The 15,577-nt window shown below is 44.1% G+C and overlaps 1 protein-coding gene across 2 annotated transcripts in view; it reads right to left on the bottom strand.

The window, feature by feature from the left end:
* Window positions 1–10,211, bottom strand: part of FAM171A1 (family with sequence similarity 171 member A1) — a gene marked incomplete at both ends in the record, with an annotated part of 114,564 nt that extends 104,353 nt beyond the window's left edge. Inside the window, one exon of one of the 2 annotated variants that reach the window (XM_084253489.1) lies at window positions 10,115–10,211. In XM_084253489.1, the coding sequence (XP_084109615.1) occupies window positions 10,115–10,211 (97 nt within the window). The remainder of the gene's footprint in view (window positions 1–10,114) is intronic. The other variant, XM_084253490.1, reaches the window with a different exon arrangement.
* Window positions 10,212–15,577: the final 5,366 nt, after the last annotated feature.

The following is a 15,577-nucleotide window of genomic DNA, read 5'->3' as shown; positions in this document are numbered from 1 at the left end:
ATGAGCCCTTGAAGGAGAGAGCTTTGTCTGGTTATGGTCCAAGAGTCAAAGCGCTGAAGAATGTAATATAAGGACTCCATGTGCTATTTGCTGGCTTAGCAATGAAAGGGACAGGTGTCAAATTAATGCAGGTGACCTTAACAAGCAAAGAAAGGCTCCTAGATGTCAACCAGCAAAGAGACAGGGAATCCAGCCCACTGTCTTCAAGAAACTGAATTCTGACCACTTGAAAGAGACTGGAAGCTTCCAAAAAGGAGCACAGCCTGCTGACGCTTTGATGTTGGCCTCAGGAAACCCAAGCAGTGATTCAGCTGAGTTGTGCTATGCTTAAACTTTCCCATCCATGGAAACTGTATGATGGGTACTACTTCAAGTCACTATGTGCTGTGAAGGTAGAGATGGAAAACTAATGCAAAGGCCCTTAAAATATTTGAAGTTTCTTACATGTCTTCCTATAGCTTTTTTTTTTTTTTTTTTGGTCTAGATGAAATATCCTGTCACTGACCATTCTTTACAAATAATACTTTGAAACCAACCAGTTAGCTGGCTGAGGTTTAAAAACAGAAATGTCAGCAACAGGCCTGGAACTCTTCTATCTGATTAATTCAGTTCAGCAATTCTGAGGCTGAGCCTGTGATAACGTGGAGGGTGAGGTTCTCCTGGAGGGCTGGGGTCCAGGCCGGCACTTAGCTGAATCATGGGTGGGTGACCACATGAGATGGATAACCATGGCACACAAAGTCAACTGACCTGATTTCGAGCTGTCCTTTGAATGAGTGCTAGAGGGTCAAGCAATCTGGCATCTAGGATCAAACACAAGGCTCCAAGTGTGAGCAAACCAGCACATGACACAGCAGTCCCCGTCCAAATCAGCTATTCCAGAAACTTCATGTGCATCAGAACAGCCCAAGACCATCCTGGCTGCTTTGGTAATCAAGTCACACATAGCACGTAGTCTGTACTCGTCTAATCTTGTATTAAGATAACTTTGACCAACAGGAATATGAAAAAATGTTCACCATCACTTATCAGGGAACTGCATATCAAAACCATAGTGAGTTTCTACTCACACATGTGAGAATTACCCATGTTAAAAAGACTAAAACAGAAAGTGTAGGCAAGATGTGGACAAAAAGGAACCCCTTATACTGTTGGTGGGAATGTAGACCTGTCCAGCCCCTACGGAAAAAAATATGGAGGTTTCTGAAATTATTAAAAATAATCTACAAGAGCAATCCCACTCCTAGGTATCTATCTGAAGTATACAAAAACTTGACTCAAAGGGATACATGCACTCCTCTGTTGATGACAGCAATGTTTACAATAGCAAAGTTATGGGAACAACTTAAGTGCTTAATGACAGATGAGAGGATTAAGATGTTGTACATATACATAATAGAATACTACTCAGCTATTAAAAAAAGGAAATCTTGCCATTTACAACATGGATGACACTGGAGGGGATTATGATAAGCAAAATAAGTCAGGTGGAGAAAGACAAATAAATACTAGATGATTTCACTCATATGTAGACTATAAAGAAACAAAACAAAGAAGCAGATAAAACTAAACCTAAACAAACCCAGAAATCTCACTGCAGAATTGAGTGAGGACAGGGTGGAGGTGGGGAATAAATGGAAAAGAGCAAGGGACTATGGTGGAAGATTACTGGGCGTTGGTGGTGTATGTGGTGTGCTAACAAATATCTGAAGAGGTATGAACCTATACCTCTCAATCATATACAGTGTTGTAAACCAATTTTACTTCAATAAAAAATGATACAATTAGAAAAAAAAATGCTTCTTGTGTTGAGTTTCTCTCTGAGAGGAGAGATACAGGGTGTAATTGTGGCGCAAAGGAACCAAAACACATCCACAGTAACCTGGTGGCACAAGGGGTTAAGCACCGCACTGTGAAGCAATCCGCAGCCTCTGCTGCACGAGTTCGATCCCTGGTCGGCCAGGGAGCTACCCACATGGTGCAGCAGACCTCTCCTGTCTCACCCACTGCTCCCCTCAACAGTGTATTTCAGTCAGTCCACCTGTTCTGTTGCTCACTCTGTCTCTGGTGAATCCTCTCACTCCCCCCTACCCCGCATTGCTGGCCTATACCCCAGCTCTTGTATGCATAAATGAATAAATCTTTAAAAAAAAAAACTCTCCCACTATAAAGAAGACAGTGAACCTTGTCCATTGAGACTGTACTAATTACTGTTTAGATATCAAAAGCCTTGGTGATATGACACACCTATGGGTTGAGGACAGCTTTCATCTAAGTGTTCTGTGTCTTTAGGTTAGCTCTGTCAAAATTACTTTTAATTTTACACTAAAAATCTTTCCCTCAATAATAAAAACCAAAAATGTTTTCTACTCAATTTCAGAGGTCAAAAAAGTTAGACTAAGCAAATGAAATGTTCATCTGACTTAGAAATAGCTGTCTGTCTTCATTAAACTCATGCTTTCTCTATCCCTGTGGGGTACAGTTTAAAACAAAACAATTTCTTATATACTCAACACTCACTTCCAAGGTATCTTTTCCTGTCACTTTTTCCTGTGTAATCTGCCACTTTCCACAGTGTAAAAGATCTTACCAATTTTAACACCTGAGTATGTGTTTATATGTCTTAAGGAAAATGAAGGTTTCAAACTGTTTGATGAACACATTAAATCCATATTTGATCATGGTATTTCCCCATCCAATTTAAGTAATGTGACAGCCACATCCAATATATGCTGTCCCTGCTTCAATACTTGATCACCATATCTCATATCTAACCTACAGTTTTTAGGAGCACTGAGTGATCCTCCGCATGCTTATTACGCTCTCTGAAAGCAAACTTCCTAAGTTCTACCATGTGTAAATCCTTGAAATGAGCATCACAGACATAGATGGACTTTTAGTCATCCTTTAGAAGGTTTTATCTTACTCAAGAGACTTCTGCCTAATTAGAAAAAAAGAGCTCTCGTGATATCCTTCTTATTTTATTAGTTTTCCATATCTTTTTGAGTTAGACTGTAAAATATCACATTGTAAGAACTTCTGAATAATCAAGTTTGCCCCAAAGTATATTATCCTCCTCCACACCATCTCTTTTTGTCTCAGGAATATTTAGTATATACTGTCTTCACAGAGCAGATGCTGAATATCTAGGCTTGCAAGAGCACAAAAGAGAAGCGTAGCTGTAGATGAAGAAATGAGGATATGCAGCAGTTCTTCAGCGGTGATAGATGAAATGTTGTAGCTAGAAAAGATGACTTAAACTGGTGAGGAATTAGAGATAAAGTTGGAACAAGCAGAGGAGAAAAGCCAAGGAGATTGTAAGCCAGATTTAGCAATTCAGATTTCACTGGAAAATATTAAATGTTTTTCTGCAGAAGAGAAATATGAAAAAAATAGTGTTGGAGAGGGATAGCATGGGGATAGCTTAGGTAGGAAGAAGAGACTAAAACAGACAGAAAGTCATTCCACATTCATGAGGGCCAAGTAAGCATGGTGGTGAAAATGAAGAGACTGGCCTGAATACATGGTTGTAAGATACTGGGAAGGTAAATACAATAGTTTAACATGTGGAAAGGTCTTTTAGTTGCCAATAGACATGTTCTAGCAAAAAACAGGCTTAAAATAACTGAGTGATTCCCCTCCTTTCTCCATTATTTGTTTACTTTTTGGCTAAATCCCTGAAATCAAAACCCTGTCCTTTTTTGAGTTCAGTTCCTCTGGGGCAGATTTGTGCCAAGACACTTCATTACCCTGGTCCCAATCCATGAAGTTCGCATCCCACACCACTCCACCACTCTACTATCCCTTTAACTGTTCTGGGATTTGCCCAGTGGCATGTGCCTCCCGTCTGGGCTATGATGAACTTAATGCTTTTGATCCCAGTCAGATAGAAATTACACAAGATGCTAAATTTCACTCTTTCTGTATTCCCTAACAGGCTCAGGGTCAAGGATCATCCAGGGGTCTCCACACAGTTTCTGCCCTTTGCCTACATGGGGGATATCTTCAAATACCCACATGGTTTGGAAGGCTGGCGGGGTTCATTTGCCTAAGAAAGGTGGAGAAATATCAGAGGGGGTGTTCTCAGTTCTAAGCTGGGGAGTCCCTGTCATTTTATGACATAAAGGCATTCTTGTCTACATTGACATCCAATCATATTTTTTAAATCACATTTAGTTGCCAATAGACATGTTCTAGCAAAAAAACCAGGGAAAAGTTGAAAAGTAAGCAAGATTTCTAAAAGTAGCTTTTGGCAGGAGTTGGTGAATAATTTCAACTCTGGAAGTGACATGGAAGACTTGATACACCTTGCTTATAAACAAAAGTTATAGATCACTGAACTCAACAGGGAATAAAAATTATTTTGATAGAGGTGGTGGGAGGCCCTTCAGGTGTTTGCCAAGGATCCCCAACATAGCTCCAATTTGATTTAACACAAGAATTGTCTTTAAAAGATGCAAAAACTCCATGCATCTCCCCAAACGTTATCTTCAGCAGTTTGGGGGTTATGGCCCATGTTAGTTATGGTCTATGTTAGTTTTCTTGCTACTATACAATAAATTGCTATAACTTAGTGATTTAGAACAACATGAATGCACTATCTTAAGGTTCTGGAAGTCAGAAGCCCCAAATCAAGTCAAGGTGTTGGCAAGGCAGCATTCTCTCTGAGGGCTCTAGGCCAGAATCCATTTCCTCACCTTTTCCAGCTTCTAGAGGCTGCCTGCTTTCCTTGGCGTGTGGCCCCTTCCTCCATCTTCACAATCATCAGTGTAACATCTTCAACCTCTGATTCTGAAGCTCTGCTCGACTTTCATATGTCCTCCTCCAACTCTGGTCTTCCTGATTCCCTCTTAGAAGGATCCCTGTGATTTTCATACTGTGTCCACCCAGATCATCTAGAGTAATCTCCCCATCTGGAGATCCTTCTTTAATCAGTTCTGCAAAATTTATTTTGCCAGTAAAGTAATATATTCAGAGGTTCCAGGGTCTCAGACATGGACATGTCTGGGGGGCGTTATTCTACCTACTATCAGGCAGAATACACCCCCAAGCACTGTGTGGCTAGAAAGAACCATTACTTTAGCTCATTTTGCTTCTCTCAGCCTGGGTTTCTTGGTCTCCAGAACAAGTATAAATTTGACCTCCAAGATCCTTCCTATGCTAAATAAATGCAGCTATCCTGATCTCAAGACACTTAATATAAATGCATCTGCAAAATTACTCACTGTACTGATAACAGGGCGAAAACAGAGTCTAAGGGGACACACAGATTCTGAGTTTAGTTGATAATGAACCTAAGGTATGCTTGGCTGGAGAAGGAGGTTGGTAGATGAGTTTGACGCAGACTTGGTGTATTGAAGTGGAGAAGCCTAGTAGTGTGTAGAATAGAAAGAAATACACTAGGGCACCAGCTTAAGCCAAGAGAAAACCTGGAGTCATCCACATACAAGGGTTTTATTACTGGAATTTGTATGGATTAACACATCCTGTAAGGGGTAAATGGAAGACAAAACAGCAAATGCCTGCATACTGACTGAATCCACGTGGAAGGGGATTTGGCAAATCATTTCAAACAGAAGCTTGATCAGAGGAAAGGTGAATCATCTTAAAAACTGCAGGTCCTCAAATAATATCGTTTTGTTCAATAGTGACAAAATAATTTTTTTTTTTTTTTAAATAACTTCAGGCCTTCCCAGTGGCGCAAGGGGTTAAGCACAAAACAGTGAAGTTGTCCGCAACCTCTGCAGCACGAGTTCAATCCCCAGCCAGGGAGCTACCCACATGGCGCATCAGACCTCTCCTATCTTGCCCACTGCTCCCCTCAGCAGTGTATTTCAGTAGATCAGCCCATTCTGCGCCCCACTCTGTCTCTGGTGAGTCCTCTCAACCTCCGTACTTCTGGCCTGTACCCCAGTCCTTGTATGCATAAATAAACAAATCTTTTAAAATTAAAATAACTTCTACAGTGTAATCCAATATTATCCCTACATTAAGGAAAATACAAAAGGTAGTTATTGCAGGACAAATTATTCCATCTAGATTTCAGAGCTATTTTGGTCACTTTTCCATCAATGTACAGTTTTATACCAGTATACTGTTCAACTTATTTCCTTATTTTAGTAAGTAGAATCTACCGAAGCCAGTAAATTAGTATCTGCCAATAATAAAAGTGACCAGTTAGATTTACAGAAATATCAGTAATTTATTAAAAAATGAAGAGCTAATTAAAACTTAGAAAGTGTGTCTCCTCGGTGGCGCAAGGGGTTAAGACGCAACCTATGAAGCTGTTTGCAGCCTCTGCAGCACAAGTTCGATCCCAGGCAGGCCAGGGAGCAACCCACATGGCCCAACAGACCCCTCCTGACTCGCCCGCTGCTCCTGTGAGCAGTGTATTTCCCTCGATCTGCCTGTTCTGTTCCCAACTCTGTCTCTGGTGAATCCTCTCACCCCACCCCCACACCTCTGGCCTGTACCCCAGTTCTTGTATGCATAAGTAAATAAATCTTTTAAAAAAAAAACTTAGGAAGTATTTTCATTTGAAAGCTATTAGTTTAGAAACCCATGTAGTATTTCCTTGTTTTTGGCTAGGATTTTAAGCTAATAAACTGTACGTTACAAAGTATTATAGGGCAAGGGCAAATAGGATACAAAAATAATTCATAGAGTAATTTAAAATTCTGAAATTCTCTAGGCATTGCTGTTGCTTCCATACCAAGTTCTCACACCTGACTCGCAATGAAGTCCAACTGCCTCTGCAAGTCCAAGTCCAGCAGTTTCCAGGGACTTGGGAGCCCGTGAATAGTATTAAAATGTTATGTTCTTAATATAACGTCAGCATAAGTCATGCTCGCTGGATGATCCTCCACTGGTCTCTCAGCTGATCATGGTGTTCTAAGCGAAATTTGAGTCTGGCAAAGAATAGGACTTCTTATAGAGAAGAAAGCCAACCTCTCACCTCAAATGTTATGACAGATTGTAGCTTTTCTGAGATGAACAAGAAGTTAGCACATCATTGCAAAATGCCTTATTATTAGATAATGAGCAGCAAAATGAAGATCACACAATGGCAGTCTGAGCACGAAGGCTTTAACCTAGCTCTGACCTTTCTTTTGGCACATGAAGAGATTGCTGGGCCTCAGAAGTACATCTCTGTACAGTGTATCTGCATGGCTTACCGTTCTTCAAGGAGGCCCCCTTCCCCACACCCCAATCAAGTTGGCCTTAATGCACAATTTTGTAGAGGTCAAAAGAGTCAAATTAGTCAATATTTTGGAATAAGTTTTTGCAGATTTCCCAGTGGAAAAAAAAGTAAGTACTATAAACACTTCATATGTAGTTTATAGACAAAAACACTTAATAAAAACATGCAATCATATGCTAGAACAAGTTCAAATTCATGGTTATCAAAGAAAAGCCTCACAGTGACAACTGCTGGTGTTCTAAATTCCTCTTCTGATTCCAAGCAGTTACAATTAACTGTTGGTATTCAAAAATCCTCTGCCAATTCAAAGCAGCAATAGTAAGAAGGGAGAATTTGAAGCCAAACCTCAAATTTTATCTTGAATATATAAATGGCAAACTAATGCCAAGAAACTTTGCAGATGTCTGTTTCCTCAGATAGTTTAATAAGGATTTATTTAATAAAGAAAGTATCACCTAATTCTAGCAATCTATAGTATATGACTTTTGCATGTTCTAAGTTTCTAAGTAGTTTCTAAATCCTATTGGTACACACTATCTATGTGTGCACAATGTATATTCAATGTGTGATTCAAATAAGTTTCTACAATAAAAGCAAAACTCTTGTAAATTAGGCTTCAGAGAAGGTAAACATTGAAGTTTTCTTCTTAAAATGCAACCTAACAAAGATGACCACATGTTGCACTATAGCACATGCATTAACATCTTCAACCCCTTCCCCATTACTATGTGTAAAACATCTACGACCTGCTGTGGAAAATCAGAAGGAGCATTTGTCTTCATGTTTTTATATGATCTGGGAGAATCAAGAAGACATAAATTTGAAAACAATGTGTAAGTGTCAAGATGGTTTGAAGAACCTCAATGGGTGGTGATTACCATGGAATGTCAAAAGGAAAGTGTCCAGTCCCTTAAAAAACAGTGCTTGCTCTAAACCTGGTGACCATACAGTGAGAGCCTGACTTTTAGGCTCAACTCTTTAAAAAGCCATCGTACCCGATCATGGAAATAATTCTGGAGGAAAGCAGTTCCAAGACCAGTCTTCTACTCAAGACACACTATATTCTAAGATACTCCTAACTGTGACATAAATATCCTCCAAGGTTGACCATTTCTCACTCAATTCACAGAATATTCCATTTCTGAGAGCTACCTGGTCTGATATTCAGCAGCAATATCTTGTAAAATGTAGTGCTGGTCCTAAGTCTACCAGGCTTTTTCATCATTTTTTTTTTTCAACCGAGGCCATGCCATCCCCTATTTTTTAAGTGCATTAATTTAATGTTTCTGTATATTGCCTATTTCAAGCACACAACAAAAAATCAACCTGTATCTTTGGAACTAATGGCCTTGTTTAAATGCCAATATCATATTCATTAAAATAGCTGTAGGGTATTAATGAACTAGGCTACAATTCAACACGGATGATCTAATGTCCTAGCCATTCATTTCCTACATGAAAAGACATGTGGGTCTTTGCACTAGTCAATAATTCCCCTTCCATAATATATTACTAAATTTATACACAATTCATAATGCTCATAGTATACTCTGGCAATAGAAAAAGCAATGCATGAAAAAGATGTTGGCAAATGGTTTCGCAAGTGATGAACCTTTAATGCAATGTGTAGGTAGCAAACTAAACACAGCAGACTGTGGGCAGCACTGCTTTTCCCTGTCAGGGAATCAGGAGTGGGAGGCCATGCAGGGTTTCAGCTCTGGACACCAGAAGCTCTGAATATTTATTTTAAAAGGGAGTAGGGTTAGCCTGAGGAAAGGGGAAAGGCAGACTTCCAACCAGAGGAAGCTGGGATGGAGATCCTAGCTCATTCAGTCTGCAGAGCAGACTTTGCAGGGCACCCACCTTTCGAGGAGAAAAGGACAAGGGCAAGGAGTCTGGGGGTTCCACAGGGCAACTCCCCAGAGGGAGACCCAGAGGCCTCGGAGAGGCCCAGCACTGGTGGATGCAGATGCTCAATCACCCTTTTGAAAAGGGAAGCAGCAGAGAAGCAATGGATTTGGTGCCCACAAACGCGTGCAAAGGAAGGTTCGGGGTCCCCCCAAATAAATTCTTATTTTAAAAACAAAAGCCAGGCTCGTGGCCATTCTCAGAGGCGACCACATTACTCCCAGGGCTGGAAAGCAGATCTGCAGAGGCCAAAGATTAAACAAAAGGCATGAGCTGGCGAGATACAGACCTGGAAATGAATTTTTTTTTTTTTTTTTTTTTTAGTGATTAGGGCCTCCCGGTTCCCATTCTTTCTCCCCTTTGGGATGATTCTTGGGCCGCTAAGCAGATCTCTTAAGGCCTGTTAAAGACGTCGGATGGGGAGGGGGAGGAGACCCCGAAACTTTCCCAAACTGCGGCAGGCTGGTGGCGAGCAGCGACCGCAAATGCCGGGGTCCTGGGGCGCAGGGGGCATCCCCGGGTCGGCGGCCACCCGGTGGCCCACCACAACAAAAGGGCCGAGCGCAGCCTGGGTGCTCCGGCTTCCAGCCCCTGAGCCCCGACAGGGCGCAGGCAGCGGCGACCCCGAGACAGCCCCTTCACCCCAGGATCCAGAGCCGCGTGTCCGTGTCACGGTATAAAAGAAAGGACCTTCGGGTGCATCCAAACCGGCTCCCCAAAGCAGCGACAGCTGGTGCCACCCGCAGTCTCTCCCGCCCCCGGGCCGGGTCCCCGGGGAGCATCTGCCCCGGGCACCCCGGCGTCCCCGGGCGGCGCCGCCCCCTCGGGCACCGGCGCGGGGGTGCAGGCCCGGCGGCGGGGGCTGCAGCTCGGGCTCCGGCCGCCGCCGCCACAATGCGGCCCGGAGGTCCCCGCCCGCCCCTTCTCTGCGGCAGGCCCGCGGCCGACACAAAAGCCCGCCGGCCCCGGCCCTGCGCCTCCCGGGCCCCGCCGCCGCGCACCGACCTTGGGCTCCCGCGCCCGGCTCCCGCAGCGTCTTGGTCACCGCCTTCCAGACGTGGCAGCCCAGCAGGCAGAGCAGGAGCGCGGCGGACCTGCCCATCTCCGCGCCGCGGGGCCCGGGCGGCTCGCGCTCCCCGACCACCGGGACGGAGCGGCGCGTCAGGGGCGGCGGGGCGCCGCGCCTCCCTCCATGGCTCCTGGCTCCGCGCGCGCCGGGCCCGCCGCCCGATTGGCCGCGCCCCCCACCCCGGCGCGGGGCCGGGCGCCGCAGCCCACGGCCGCTCCCTCCTCCGCGCACCCCGGTGGGTTTCCCCGAAGAGCCGCGGCCGCCGCGCCGCCAAGTCTTTAACCCCTTCGTGCCCCCCGCCCCGCCCGCGGGCGGCGCCCAGGCCCCGGGCCGTGGTGCCACCTGGTGGCCGCCGCGCCGCGGCTGGAGAGGCCGTGCGCCCCAGAGCGGGGCTCGGGCCTGCGCCACCACGCCGCGCCTCGCCACCCCGCGCGCGCGCCAGCTCCCGCCGCAGAGAGCTCCCCGCACCCCGCGCCGCCCGCGCGCCGCTTTGGAGAAAATACACCTGCCCTTCGGGTCAGGGGCCTTCGCACCTGGTTAACGGAGGGTCCTTGGGCGGTGCCTGGGTCTGGAGGCGGGGGGGGGGGGGTGGCGACCTCCCGGGGTGTCGCCACGATAACGCCACCTTGCAGGTATTCACGTCCCAACCCACCTGTGCCCCCAGGGCAGGTATGACCGCCAGCGATAAAGGGCAGCAGGAGCAGAATCCCTAAGCTTGTATAAACTGCAATGGTCCGTAAAGCCTAAGGGGAGCATCTCCAGGTGGAATTGTGCTTGGAGATTGCGGGAATGTTAGGTGTGGGGAGGATAGGGAAGAGGTGTTACAGTCATGGGGCCCTGGGACCTTTTTATTTATTTATTTATTTTTCATTTTCTTTTATCTTCACAATGTAAGAAGTAAGTGTTAACTCCATTCACACTTGAGAAAATCGAGGCTAGGAAGGGTTAAGATTTGCCCAAAGCTGACACAGCTGGTCAGTGCCAGAGCCAGGCTTGGAATAAAACAGTCTGGCCCTAAGGTTTGAAGCTCTTCACAAATATCCCAGACTTCCCTAACTCCCACCCCCCACCCCAGCTTCCCCTTCTCCCAACTTGTTCTTGTCTGTGTGCCTTCCTCCATATAACCCTCAGGACCACCTTCCACTCTCTTCACTCCATCTCTCAAGTAGCACTGCAGAGACCCTGAGACCTGTGCTGGGATCCAGGTTCTGAGGAAATCCACCCCAGACTGACTGAACACTGGGCAGAGGAGGGTTATTACCATCATTTTATTAATTGAGCATTAAGGCATAGCAGGCACTGTACCAAAGAAAAAATGATGGCACTTGCCCAGTTAGCTTATAAATAGACAAATTATTGTCCTACACAATAGAGGCCAGGAGGTAGAGGAGCCCATATGGGCTTTATGATCACCCTCAGGACCAGTGCTACAATTAGTGGAAATTGTGCACCTGCACAGGGTGGCAGGTTGTCAGGAAGGCAGAAAGAAAACCCGCAATTAGGCCTGCCTGATCCCTCCTCTTCCTGACTTCAGTGGCATAACCTTAGTGTCGTTCCAGGGTCCACCTCAGAATCAGGGGAGAGAAGCAAAAGGGATGATGACAGGGCAGCCAGGCCCCCCGGGGCACCCACCTAGATTGCTGGAGGGCAGATGACTTCATGAACAGAGCTTTTCCAGTTTTCAGATCACTTTCTTGGGACAAGAGCTTGCTTTGAGAAATAGCATTAAGCCCTTCCCACTTCATATCTTTCCAGGATGTGCCTTCATCAGGAATGTTGGTTATGAGATTATTTTTGCCTGAACAACAATAACCATCATCATTGTCATCATATTCATCAAGAACCAGGTTATTATTAGGTCACCCAGTACTCCTACAAAATCCTGGGAGCTGAATTGTTGGGTCTCATGAAGGAATAGAGGGAAATGATTATTGGGGGTGAGGGAGGGTGCTCCTTATATGCATAGTCTCATTGAACTGGAGACATTTACTCATAATAACTTAGTCCAATTTTGCGGATAGATAAACTGAGACGCAGTGAGAAATAATTTGCCCAAAATAGCCAACGCTCAAATTCCCTTTACCATGTTACCACCAAGAATAAATTTCTTGCCAATACTTCCAGTTACCTCCTACTGTGTTCAGATTGTTTTCCAAGCCTGTTCTGCTCCAAATAAGGTCCAAATTCAACTGATAGTATCTGGTACATAATATCATGACTGTCCGTTTCCTGGTTTTGTTAACGCACTACAGTTATGTAAGATGTTACAATTGGGACAGGAGCTGAGTGAAGAGTGTAAGGACCTCTCTCTACTATTTTTGTCACTTTTTGAGTCTATAATTATTTCAAAATAAAACAAGTTTTTAAAGGAAAAACGTGTTCTATAGTATGTGGGTTTTTTTTTCTTCCTGTCTTGTTGTTCACTCAAAACACTGGTGCTTGTGATCCCAGTATAGTGTTCTAGAACTTTTAAGAGCCTAAGGAGTCTTAGAAAACACTAGATAAGTCAGATCAAGTTTGGCTCACTGTTTTTGACTGTAGATGCTCAGGAATAATGGTTGTTACTATTGTGTGTGTAACAAAGTTTCTGAGGATGACATAGCACTTGAGGAGAAGTTTATATACATTTATAGCAAGCTGAGGCTTCTATAAATAGTTTCAGAACCACTGCCCCCATCTCATTTTGCAGATGCCCATTGTGAAACAGAAAGGCTAAACACTGTGCAGGTGCACCCTGCAAGCCAGTCTTAAAGCCAAGAAGAGATTTGTGTGTGATCAGCAGGAGCTGAATATTTTCCAAATGCATGAGTGGGAGGCTAAGAAAGCGCAAATTCTGCTAAATCACAGCAAGTCAGTTGCATATCATCTGCCCAGAATTATGTAAAAATTAAGTAATCATATGTCTTCTCTACTGGAATAAAAGAAATGGTTTACCTTTTCTCATGTTCTAATAATCAGACTCCTACTTGGTAACTGTGAGGGGGAAAATCACTTCTAGAGAAGTAGTGTTTGCAGAACAATGGCAATCAGAAGTGTTCTTTCCTTCTAGAACTTTTCCTGTTGCTCTTATTAAAATCTCACATTGTTTAACTAAAGATGAATTATGACTGTACTTATTTGAAATTGCTTGGAAGTTGCCTGACTGTGCAGCATTTGATTTCAATTTTCGAGTCTTCTGCCAAAAGCAGAGGCGCCACATGCAGAACTTTTCCTGCCTGCATTTCCAGAGCCCTTGGTTTCAGAGGCTCTGTGTCAAGTTTCTTAACCCAAGGTTATTTACTCTATTGAAATCTTTCCTGCTGTCGGTGCCACTTGGTGGAGTTGTAATTGTCCCAATGTACTTCAAGAGGCATTGTTTTTCCTTCATCTCTTTCTCCTCCTGCCTCCTGCCCCCCTTCATCCGCCCCTGAATGAGAAGCTGCCTGTGAACAACACATTTTTATGAGGTTTGTACAGATCAGGAAATGTGTCATGGACATTCCTACTTCTGTTTTCTGAAGCTATTAGATAAATAAATCGTAGCCATAGGTGGAAATTACAAGGACTCAGCAATTTTTTCAGAGCTCGTTTTACATTCATTTGAAAAAGGCAAAGAAATTAGTAGACGAAGAAATTATTGAAGAGGGATTGACATGTTCCATTTATCCTAACACTCCTTTTTCTCCTCTATGTGTGGTCCGGCACCCATAAGGCAATCCATATTACTTTCAATAAGAAATTGCCTTCAGGGGCCTTCCCGGTGGCGCAGCAGTTGAGCGCTGGGTTGCGAAGCTGCCGCAGCCTCTGCAGCACTGGTTCGATCCCCGGCTGCTCCCCAGCCACTGGAGGAGGGTCCCACATGGCGCGCAGACCTCTCCTGCCGCCCGCTGCTCCCCTCAGCAGTGTACCTCGGTCCTTCTGCCTGCTCTGCTCCTGGCTCTGGCTCTGGTGAATTCTCTCACCCTCCCACGCTTCTGACTGTACCCAGTGCATGTATAAATAAATAAATAAATCTTTTAAAAAAAGAAAAGAAATTGCCTTCAAAGACCTTCTTCTATTTCTACAACCTCTTTTCTCTCATTCAAGTTCTCAACTAGAGGAGACAGTTTATTAAGGAAATTATTCTGTGAATGAATGTCTGATGTTAGCTTCATGTGAGAAGTTGTATATTAGCCTAAAAGAGCAAATGTCACCTCCTTAGTGAAAGGAGGCTGGGACATGTCAGTAGGTCCTGACTGTTGGAAAGAATATTCAGTGGCTAGTGGCTATCCCAGAATCCTCAGCCATACAGTTTAAGTCAGTATTCCCTTTTAATGAGTCTGCTCCATTAGAGCAAGGAGAAGCTTCCAGCATAACCCTTCGCGGATCCACTGAATTACTCTCATTGAGATGAGGCGAGTTCAAGGAGAGGAATTAAGTTTCCACTTTCCACCTGGAAGAAGTGTCTATCTGTGATATCTGCCTTCAGAGAATTGGCAGGGACATCAAGCCAAGCAGAAAAAAAAAAAAAAGTTTGTTTTTTTTTTTCTCCCATAAAAAATGTAGAATGAGAAATAAAAAGACAGGAAGATAATGGAAAAGAATGGAGAGTGTAAGTAGCATTCATTGAACTTCTGTTGACTGGTTCATTCTGTACCTGAAACAGGGAAGGAAATTTCACTATGCCAGAAGCTACAAATTTCCCTAATCTCTGGTTAGTTTTCAGGTTAACTCTTTGGGTATCACTGTCTTACTCTTTTATTTTTCTTCATTCCCTCTGTGTTTAACTGTGAGGTTTTTAAACCAAAGTTACCTGCTACCAGACACTTTATCTGAAGGCCCTAGTCCTCTTAATTAAACAAAGGGCCTCTCCCTCTAACAGAGCCCTTCACAACATGTCCCATAAACATGGACATGAGTGAGAAAGGGATTTGTATGGACAGATAATACAATAGGCTATGGTGTATTTACATATTCAGTTTCCCAGTTCACTTTAGTCTCCACCAGAGTAACACCACTGGAATTCCTGTACCTTGTAGCTTGTGGAGAGCAGACTCTGGAAATTCTCCATTATTATGTGAGCCAATTCCTCATAATAAATCATATACATTTATTCTATTGGTTCTATTACTCTGCAGAACTCTGACTAATATACTAAGGAACTATCGGTCTCCTACTGATCTGGAAATAAAGGTGTAATAAATTAAGAACTTCAGAGATATGGTCTGAAAGAACATAGGGTAGACGCTCTATCAGTTAGCTCACAGTTGATGGAAAAAGAAATCTTGCTCATTTTTAAAGCAGGTACTCTACAGGGATTTAAGAGCTTTGAAATTTGTGGACAGAGAGGGCTCTAGACTGAATCTCCAGAGCATCACAGCTCTTTAACATGGTCAGGAAAGGGTGTGTGTGTGTGTGACCCTGGTCAGGAAAGAGGGGAT

The sequence above is a fragment of the Talpa europaea genome (assembly GCF_964194135.1).
Source record: "Talpa europaea genome assembly, chromosome: 14".
NCBI classification, from domain to species: Eukaryota; Metazoa; Chordata; class Mammalia; order Eulipotyphla; family Talpidae; genus Talpa; species Talpa europaea.
This window is presented reverse-complemented; position numbering and strand designations above follow the sequence as displayed.